The 10,795-nt window shown below is 44.9% G+C and overlaps 1 protein-coding gene across 16 annotated transcripts in view; it reads right to left on the bottom strand.

Annotated features, from left to right (window-relative positions):
• The window catches only part of LOC110397701 (alpha-2-macroglobulin-like protein 1), a 28,190-nt gene continuing 24,364 nt past the window's right edge, over positions 6,970-10,795 (bottom strand). For 11 of the 16 annotated variants that reach the window (XM_021394421.1, XM_021394393.1, XM_021394363.1 and 8 more), the window contains 3 exons: positions 10,493-10,595; positions 10,311-10,352; positions 9,281-9,486 (listed from right to left, as the gene is read on the bottom strand). In XM_021394421.1, coding sequence (XP_021250096.1) covers positions 10,312-10,352; positions 10,493-10,595 — 144 coding nt within the window. In that variant the 3' untranslated portion in view covers positions 9,281-9,486; position 10,311. Of the gene's footprint in view, positions 8,539-9,280; positions 9,487-10,310; positions 10,353-10,492; positions 10,596-10,795 lie in introns of those variants that run through there. The other 5 variants (XM_021394403.1, XM_021394435.1, XM_021394444.1 and 2 more) reach the window with 3 other exon arrangements.

Genomic DNA, 10,795 nt, shown 5'->3' with positions numbered 1-10,795 from the left:
GCCTGGGATAAGGTTCGTAGTTATCTTCACCGCTTCCAGCGGTTCCGTTGTTCTAACATTGTTTATGTTTCCTGATGTCCTGACAAGGGGGCTTCTTACAAAGCAGTCCTCGATTTGCCTAACAATTATCACCATATCAGGATGTTTGCCCGCAGCCTGTACACCCAACGGACAGGTCGTTAGCACTTCCCTTTACAATGAACAAACGACTTTATGTCTTATCACAGTAACATATGAAATTGATCTGGAAAGGAGAGTGACCTATTATGCAAAACACAAATGAACAGTCTTTGGCTAAGCAAACTAAAATGTAGGCTACCTGTATTCTTGACCTTTTGTTCTTTAGGGAAATTGAATTTCACTGTCACTGCTGAGATGATTGAGCCAGAAGATGTTTGCACTGAGAGTAAAACTGTTGTGCCAGAGTCTAGAGGGAAGGACATGGTGGTTAAACACCTACTGGTGAAGGTCAGAGTCTGCTTCAAGTTCCTGGTGAGATCAGAACTGGGACAGACTCAATACAGCCTAGAGAGGTGGATCTAGGGAGGGAAAGTCCACTGACTGGATCAGCACATTTCTCAGGAGGCTGGCTGAGAAGAAATTCTAGAGGCAGGTTGGGTAAAGATATGAGCTCAGTACCACCAGTCTGGATATACTTGGTAGGACAGAGACATCAGAACTCTGCTTACTAGGACAATGTAGTCAGAGGTCATGTAGCACCTCAGAGACCTGCTTTCCAGCAAAACTTCACTGGCAGCACACATATCCCTGCTATCTATGTATGGCCCTTTGCAAAGCTCTAAAGGATAGAAGTTTTGCAGGAAGATGTGGTACTGCACAGCTGATTATCTCATGTTACTACTCCTCCTTCAACATTGCCTAGCCTTTCCCCAACAGGCAGAGAGATTGCTGGAGGAAAAGACTCACACCTCACTCCTGTGCCCTGAAGGTAAGTGCAGGTACAAGAGAGACAGGAACCATCTTACCACTGGGGAAGTACATGTGTATGATGTGGTCTGTGCACAAATTCAGGAGTGTCTAGAGGGGCATGCAGAAGGGCAAATTGGGGATTTTGGAGCTTTTATGGGGAGGCAAAGCCATTCCGCTCTACCCAGTACCACAAGGTCTTGGCAGCACCAAGCCACTGCCTAACCATGTCACAGAGTCACCTATCAGTGCATGGCCTGATCTTTTTATCACCTTCTCTTTCAAATGCTGTCTTCACTACAGATTACGTGATTCCAACCTTGTTTCCACCAAGTCCTGGAGGTGCCTGTGGGTCTGCCATCTCCCTCCTGCCTATTGTGCTGATGCTTTAGCCATTTGCAGGAACTTCATCTTTAGAGACAATCATTTTCACTCTGCCAGAGGATATGGTCCTTGGGCCAGATGGAGTTAAATTTCTTTCCAAGGTGAGATTTATAGTACATGAAAATACATGAAAAGTACTATTTTTTCACTGTAGGAGTCTTTTCTTTGAAGCCAAGAAATCCGACAAAGTAACCTGACATGCCAATGAGTTATGTCAAGCAGGTATTCCCTTTATTACAGCGCTTGGTGCTTTAATTCCAATGTGGTGTTAGAAAGTGGCATTTCTTTATTCCTCATGATATGTACCAGAGGACTTGACAAGCAAGCACACCCTCTCAGAGTTCAGGTTCTTCATTTTAACAGTTAACACATGCATATGCAGTACATTGGCATACATATTCATTCTTTTCCAAGGACTAATAAATAAGTGCTAATATCCCCTTGGGCGTGCTCAGTGGTATCTAGGGTGGTCTATTGCCCAACTCCTGATTCCCCATTTTTCACCATCAGCTTCATCACTGAGGCCTTTGACTCATTTTCATCCACTTTGGAAAATTTCCATTGGTTATTAGGCCATAGTGAGCCACTTCTTAAAAACAGTGTATGCAGAACTCGAAGAAAATGTCCTTGCACATTTTGAGGCAAAAGACAAAAGTGTTCTATTGTGACCCCAGTACTTCTCATGAGGCAAAATCATTGAGGCAGAAGATAAAAATATTCTATTATGTTCCCAGTGCACAATTATTGAGGAAAACAAGACTGTTCACCAACTAAGCTGAAATGGAAAGTTTTAGAACTATCACTTATGGATTCCTTTTGTTAAACTAATATATTGGTTCTTAAACTAATGTACTAATCCCTATTTCTAAACAAACCAACCTATATCAACATCCTCTTGAAAAAGCTATCTTTTCTTTGGCTCCTCCACACCCTTGCAACTTATCCTGACTCTAAACTGACGTGCCATCTTGCAGCTGGGTTGTGGGTATATCACTTTCCTGTGGCACTGAAACCCGCTATTACAAATCCTTTGTGGGGGAGGAGAAAGGGGAATGTGTTCAGTGTACAGCAGGGGGTGGGAATTAGCTGCACAGAGGAGCTTAAGGCACTATGGCTGAGAATTGAGACCTGCAAGAACAGATACCACCTTTGGCACTTCCTTAGTGCAGGAATGAGGCCAGCACTGTTGTCTCTGCTGGCTTGGAGTTCTTAGCTTGCAAAACTTCTCCCTTTCTCTTCTCATGGCAGCCCCCCTATTCTCTATTTTCTGGTGGTTGCAGAGTGTGGTGGAAGAAGGACTGGGATTGAGCTCTGCAATCATCACAGCTCTCATACACTCTGGGGTGTCACACTCCATGAGTATCACCAGACAGAACACGTTGTATGTGTAGTCTCTCTGCAGACAGTACTAAGCACTCCGCCTTTGTTCACATAGGAGTGCATTACCTGTTTTCTCCCTGTATGTTCTGTCTATTTCAACCCTCCCCTGCATACATCAAGGCTACGTTCCCTCCCCATACTCTCTACTAACAATCAGTGTGCTTTCATTTGTATCCTAGCACACAGTTGTACAGAAAGCTCTGAAATGTATGACAGACCTAATCAATGCTGATACCAGCATTTCCAACCTCTACAGCCTGGCACTAGCTGCAAATGCATTTGCAGTAGCAGGTGATAAGGCGCTGAAGCAGAAAATCCTCAAAATCCCCCATCCAGTATCTGAAGGGGGCCTAAAGGAAAACTGTGGAGGAGGAAATTTTCATAAGGGCATATAGTGACAGGACGAGGGGAAGTGGCTTTAAACTGGAAGAAGGTAGATTTAGACTAGATATTAGGAATAAATTCTTTACCGTGAGGGTGGTGAGACACTGGAACAGGTTGCCCAGAGAGTTTGTGAATGCCCCCTCCCTGGAGGCGTTCAAGGCCAGGCTGGATGGGGCTTTGAACAACCTGGTCTAGTAGGAGGTGTTCCTGCCTATAGCAGGGGGGTTGGAACTAGATGATCTTAAAGGTCCCTTCCAACCCACACCATTCTATGATATGATACAATAAAGGATTGTATAAGGCTGCCATAAGATCAGCTATCAGAGACTGTGAGGCAGGAGAAAGGGCCGTTAAAAGGATTGTACGGAGAAACCAAGGCTCAATGACCAAAGGCATGTGGGCAACGAGCGGGGGCACTGACAGAGCTCTGGGGGGAGCCCAAGGCTTGGGTAGCCTCTGTTTGCTAAGCTGCCACATGCTACACACAGATTTCCTGTAGGCACCCTTTTAACCATTCTCTCCTCAACTGGATGGAAGCTACAAGGTCCTAGAGGGATGAGTCAGGATACAGTCCTATCTCATTGTCATGCCATTCACCACAAATTTTCCCCAGCTCTGTGAGTCTCACCCCCTTCCACAATTAGGTCTCAAAACACAAGTGTTGTGAAGGTCCTATGAGATGACTGCTGATACTTATTTCTAAGTCCTCCTTCCTCCTGGTTAGATGTCACATCATTTTCCTCTGTTTTACTCTTCCCTGATCTAGGACAAAACTGTGATAGAGCAGAAGGAAGATGTGGTATTCCCTACTCTGCTACTCCCTACTACAGAAGGAAACTCCAGAAGCCTTCCAAGGAATTTATTCTCCTGGGCTCATCATAATTAAAAAAGAAATTGGGGAAGCACAGATAGTTATCATAATTCAGGAGCAAGTACGCTTATAGGAGGAACACTGGAAGGAAAGGCAGATTCCACCAGCTAAGTCCCAAAGCTGGGCTGAAGCATCTGTGGAGATCATGTCTCAGAAGTAACATTAGTTACTGTTCCCTGAAGTCTTGCTGCATCTACACCGGGAACCATGTGACCACAAACATGGTGTTGTTGCAAGTGGAGCTGCTGCCTGGATATAGTGACAGAGTCACTAGAACAGGTGAGGCCACAAGATTGTGTTGAGCTGGAATGGGAATGATGGCAGATGTCCATTATGCAGGACTGTATGCAGTACTGTGATCATTCCTGTGGGCAGATAAACATGGTTCTTTTCTTCCCAAGCAGTCTTTACATTCAGAGTCTCTTCTCTGCCACACAAAAAGCTCCACCTTGCCTTTCTCCACCCTGAGAACTTCCTTGGCCATGTGAATGTTTTGCCCGTGTTCTCACAAGGTCAAATGGTCAAATAAACATTTCTGCTTCTTCCTAGAATCTTTCTGGCTTCTCTCTCCCACTTCCCCCCTCCTCCCCCTCTCATTTTCAGCTAAAGAAACTGCACTTAGTGAAGAAAGTTGATAGTGAAGCTGACCGAATCATTTGATGAAGTGAGTGAAATTTAGCTTATTATGAGGACTGTAGATGGGCAGATAGCCTTTAGCTTACTCATGTATCTTTGTTCCATTAGTATTTTAAGCATTAAAAGCTGTTATCTCTGTATAGCAGCCACATTCCACCTGGACTGCCACAAGTCCAGAGGGCCAGATGAGATCCATCCAAGAGTGCTGAGGGAACGGGCAAAGGTGATAGCCAAGCTGCTTTCCATCATCTATCAGCATTCCTGGTCAACTGGAGAGGTCCCAGAAGACTGGGATGACCTGGATGAGGGCATTGAGTGAACCCTCAGTAAGTTTGCAGATGGCACCAAGTTGGCTGGAAGTGTTGATCTGTCTGGGGGTAGGAAGGCTCTACAGAAGGATCTGGATAGGTTGGATTTCTGGGCTGAAGCCAATGGGATGAGGTTCCAAGTGCCGAGTCCCGCACTTTGGCCACAGCAACCCCAGGCAATGCTACAAGCTTGGGGCAGACTGGCTGGAAGACTGTGTAGAGGAAATGGACCTGGCGATACTGGTCAATGCTTGGCTGAGCATGAGCCAGCAGTGTGCCCAGGTGGCCAAGAAGGCCAATGGCATCCTGGCTTGTATCAGAAATAGTGCTGCCAGTAGAAGCAGGGAAGTAACTGTCCCTCTGTACTCAGCACTGGTGAGGCCACACCTTGAGTACTGTGTTCAGTTTTGTGCTCCTCACTGCAAGAAAGACATTATGGTCCTGCAGCAAGTCCAGAGAAAGGCAACGAAGCTGGTGAGGGGTGTAGAGCACAGGCCTTATGAGGAGCAGCTGAGGGAGCTGGGATTGTTCAGTCTGGAGAAGAGGAGGCTCAGGGGAGACCTTATCACTCTCTATAACTACCTGAAGGGAGGTAGTGAGCTGAGAGTCAGTCTCTTCTCTTGTGTAACTAGCGACAGGACGAGGGGGAATGGCCTCAAGTTGCGCCAGGGGAGATTCAGGCTGAATGTTAGGAAATATTACTTTTCTGAAAGAGTGGTCAGGCACTGGAATGGGCTGCCCAAGGAGGTGGTGGAGTCACTGACCCTGGAGGTGTTCAAGGAATGTGTAGATACAGTGTTGAGGGACACGGTTGAGTGAGAATTATTGGTGATAGGTAGATGGTTGGACTGGATGATCTTGTAGGTTTTTTCCAACCATGGTGATTCTATGATTTGCTGATTTGGAGAAGTATGTTGTGTAAGCTTGCAGCAATTTAGCTATAGAGCCTGCATTCAGGGCCACTTAAGTTAAATGAGGCTAACTCTGATGATAAGACTACATCTATTGGCACTGTTCAGAGACTGTTGAAAGTATATATTCAGTGTCTGATTAGGACTGGAAAGGTAGGAGGATCCATCCAGTAAATTCAAGCTAGCCAGAATTCTTAGAAAGCCCTTAAAGGGTGTGAATGTAGAGGGATGCATCCAAGATTGCCAAGATCACTCAAAATTAAAACAGATGGTTGTGTGAGCTGCAGTTCTTACTCCACAGCTTCATTAGACAATAAATTTAGAACAACTCCAGCCTTTCTCTAGCTGCAAGCATACATAAACAACACCAGAAATAAGATCTGGCATGATTTTAAAATCTTCTGAATTTCCAAGGAGCACTTCTAATTTTCTGTGATTCCTCATCCTCATCTGCCAATCAGCTGAGCTAAGTTAGTCTCATAGAATCACAGTCATAGAATTGCTTCAGTTGAAAGTGAGAAAGCTGATTAGTATCATGTGGATGCATTAGACCTGCAGAGGGGCTTCTTTTCTTACATCTGCAGCACAGAGAAGACAGCACAAAGATTGCAGCTCAGACTGCATAGTAGGAAAAGACAACCCACTGAACAGCGATTTACCTAACTACCATTGTTCAGCAGACATTCATTCACATCTTAGATATGTCTGCTTCATGATGAGGATTGCGTGAGACTGCAGAATAAGAGTTGATGCAATGGGACTGCATATAAGCGAGTTGCCACTGAGGTGAAGTGTGTGGAGGAGATTAAAGAAGAGATGGGTGGGAATGTGGGATTGGTAGGGAATAGTAGCACTGTATTTAGATACTTAATGCACATTGACTGTGGATTTGATGCCTTTCATGAATTACTTTTGTTGACTCAAAACAGGAGATGGCCATGAATGTGAAGTAAAAGATATTTTTAAGACGGACTGGAAGGCAGAACAGAACAGGTACACTGCTGAGTTCCCTAAAAGAGCCTGGATAAGAACAGGTGGAAGGGATTGTCTTAAAAGGACTTTGTTTCTGGCTGTAATCTTTGCATCTTTTGGCATAGCTGACTTGACAGCCACAGATTTACACTCTGCTGGTGCAGCAGTATGTGCAAGTGAAGCATCACAAGCCAACTAATATCAAGGTCTATGTTTACTACAGGACAGGGGAGCTTAGATGCTGTTCTGCAGAAATCACATAAAAATACCACTGGAAGGAACTTTGTGAAGTTATATTTCTGAAGGTACGCTTTCAAGTCTAAGACAATGGTATCCCTAACATGTTTATCTAACTGTCCCTTAGAAACTGTCAAGTGATGGACTTACCCTCTTGGGCTTCAAAATGATGGATTTTTCTTTGTTGCAAGCTTGGAGTTGTTATGTGGCTTCACTTAGAGTCTAACTCTTCTAACAAGAGGCAAGCAAGAATCTCAGAGCACTGCTTTTGTTCACTCATTTTTTGAGAAGCAACAAAGAAATAGGGACCATAGCAAAGGGTTGGATTAAAGGTATAAAGATAACTTGTCCTCCATTCTCTGGGGTCTTTTGTGTGAAGACAAGCTGGAAATATGTCTGGAATCATTATTACTTCACAAAGTGAGAAAATCATAACGATACCAGAACTATTTGGAACTTATGGCTTCAACAGATCACAAGTCCCATCACGAGGGTGAATCCAGGCTAGCTGCAGCACAGAATCATTCTTACATAGAACTGGTTTCCTGTGTCACAACAGAGGGCAGTCGTGGCCTGTAAGCTAGAAACAGAGGCACAGTTCTGGGTTGCTTTTGTCGTTATTTGGAACGTGTATCTCATCGGTACATATTCTCTCCTCTTCCAGAAGAAACAAAGGTGATCAGCTATAATGCCCCCCTGCATGTAGGTGAGGGCCCAACACCTGTTTTCTCTTCGTAGGTGTGGTTCTGAACAGTATGGAGAGGGAGGGAAATGCAGGCAAGGGCCATTTTAAAGAAACTTTCCACACTGCAGGTTGAGAGTAGGAAACAATTAGCAAGGCTAAGGGCGAATTCCTGTATCCTAATGGTTAAATGAGGAAAGGGAGAACTGAATGTGAAGTGGAAAGTTTGAGATGTCCAGTTCATGACAGAGTTGAAGTGTGTAGCAGGAAACAGGGGCTGACTGTCCTGAGTCCTACCACCAGTCCTGGCATTTTGGATTGAATATACTTTCCTCACGTCTACACTGTTCCTTGGACTGGCTTCCAAGCCATGACAGGAAACTGTCATCTGTCCTGTCCTGTTTCCGGACTGGGCAAAGGCAATGCTTAAACTGAGTGTTTTATCCTCTTCTAAATCTTGTTGCATCCCCATATCTCTTTGTCTGCAGACCAGTCCACAAAATGGAGAAAAACACCTTCTTCATAAGTAATCTTGTGGGAGGCACACAGCCCTGCTTTGGGATGCCTTTCACAGGCCCCATACATCTTGGTGAAGACTCTGCTGTAGGCTTTGTACAGGCAGCTGAAACAGGCTCAGAGGACAGTCAGAGAGATCCCTGTCTTTGATGGCTTGGCAGTCCTATTTGGTCACAAGGCACGCAAAAAACACTCTGAGTTCCTTGTGGTTAGTTTTGATATGTCAGGAAAATAGACTTTTTGTCCTTTGTTTTCTCCACAGGAACAGGGACAGACAATCTCTGCAGCCTCTGTGACCATCAGTCCTCTTGTCACTCTTGCTAATAGCCACTACATGGAGATGAGAAGCAAAGAGAAAATACTTGAAATAACCTCCCGAGCAATTAGCTTTTTAAATGCTAGGACTGTGCCTAGTATCTTATTAAAAGTCAGGAGACTAGAATGGTCTGGTTGAGTGATTGTTCAATGTTTTTCAGCATTTTTCTCCCAAACCAGGAAAATCATGTTTAGAAGTACATGGGTAAAATAATTCCTTCAATTCTGTTCTGTGATTGCATATACAAGTGCAAAACTCTACCCTGCCAGTAGCAGACTTGCACAGGAAGCACCCATCAAGGCAGAGTTTGTACTTTGCAGCTGTGATCATCACACGAGCTTCAGTCAAAGGCAAGGGAGGACTGGGATAAGCTCAACACTTTGCTGGTCAACACAGAAGTTGCTTTCAGAGATCTTTACCAAAAGCAATTGGCAAAGATATACTGCTGAGGGGGGGAGGGGCTACAGTCTTCATTACACTGCATTACTATCTGGAGACTGCTTCAAAGCAGAGCTGATAGCCCAGGAGCTTGCAGAAAGGACCCTGGCTATTAAAAAAAGTACAGTTACAACTTGCACCCCAAAGCTGCCTGGGCCTTACTGGAGAAAGTGCTGGAAGAAACCACAGGTACCATGAGGAGAGAGCAATGGAGGAGACAGAAAGGTTTGTACACTGGCAATGGCAGAAACAGTATCCTCATGGATATGGATCCTCATGGCCTGTGGTTCATCAACAACTGACACAACGACAGCAAGGTCAGGGGTGATGCTTACTTTAATTCTTCCCAGGAATGTACAAGATATGTGACCCTCCCCTCTCCCAACCCAGCCCTCAAAATGCAGGCACAGCTGCTGAACTGTTGTGATGCCTAAGTTCATCCACTCAGGCACAAGTCCATATGCACTCAGCTTTAATGTGGGCAGTGTCCCAGCTGGGGCATCTCCTTCCATTTCGTCCCCAGCCTGAAACATTGGGCAAAGGCAGGAGTCATGGTGTAGCAGTTTCTCTCTTTTACCTTATCACAAATCTGGGACTTTCTCTTCCCATTTCTGAGGAACCATATGCAATTGTGAGGAACAGAAGGTAAGGTAAACAAGGAGATCATGATCCAGCACTTTCATGGCTATCACCAGGCAGTGGAATGGGCTTTGTGTTGGCTAGCAGTGGTGGTGGCTCTCTAGACAGGTTGTTAGGCTCTATCTAGTCAGCTCCCACAGTGCTCTATGGGATAATGTCAGGATGCAGCATGTGCTATGCCAAGATTCTGCTTTGTCCTTCCAGGAAGGATAGTTCCAGATCTGTCCTCACCTCAGGCTGCTACTAACAAGCCATCCTCTTTCCGACTGCCAGTTATGTCATCCCACAATAAAAATATTATATAATCCCAGCTTCAGCTTGCTTTTTTTGGCTCCCCGAATCCCTGTTTCCTACCCTGCAATGAATGTAGCAGGGGCTGGGGAGGGAATGGAGTCTCTTCATTAGCTCTGCCTTCTCACTCCATGTGATGCAGTCACTATGCTCAGTCTTTCCTTTCTCACTCCCATTCTGAGACCACCAGAGCCTTTCAGCTGTCTCTCTGGCTACAGAATTGTCCTTAGCCTAGCTCTAGACACTCAGCTACAGACAACTGCTTATTCCTCATTCTTGCTGGATATATACTCTCCACTGATTACCATCCTTCCCACTTCAGACTGCTTACATTCTTCCCAGACATTCTCTCTCTCTCACTCAAAACCCATCATTTCCTGATGACACTTTTTGCATCACAGAGGGACTTGCTGCCTACCTCAGCTACAGACAGCACTGTAGACAGCCAAGGCTCGCTCCTCTGCAAAAGGAAATGAGGAAGACAATTACACAAACATGCATGTGCACAAGGAATAGTGCTCAATGACTGTGCTTGGACACAGCCATAGAACTAGGAATTCAGCTTCCAATCTCAGAGTAGGAGGGAAATTGGCAACCCACCTGGCTGGTAGTAATCATAGATTTTGATGGTGGTTGGTTTTAGGTTCTTCATCTTAATTATTTGTTCCAGTTGCAGAATAAAAGTCTGAGACTCACCACTGAGCTAATGGAAGGAGGGAAGGAAGAAGTCAGTGCATCTTTATCTTCCAAAGCTTGAATTATTTCCTACACAAAATCTCCCTCATCTATTTGAGAGTCAGAATTTTAGAAAGGAGTATGTGAGGAATAGCATATGCTAAACCTCAAAACAAAATAGGCAAGCTTCTTCTGACCACAGTTCTACTGGTTTTCTCTACCATGGCC

Source organism: Numida meleagris, chromosome 1 (assembly GCF_002078875.1).
Source record: "Numida meleagris isolate 19003 breed g44 Domestic line chromosome 1, NumMel1.0, whole genome shotgun sequence".
NCBI classification, from domain to species: domain Eukaryota; kingdom Metazoa; phylum Chordata; class Aves; order Galliformes; family Numididae; genus Numida; species Numida meleagris.
This window is presented reverse-complemented; position numbering and strand designations above follow the sequence as displayed.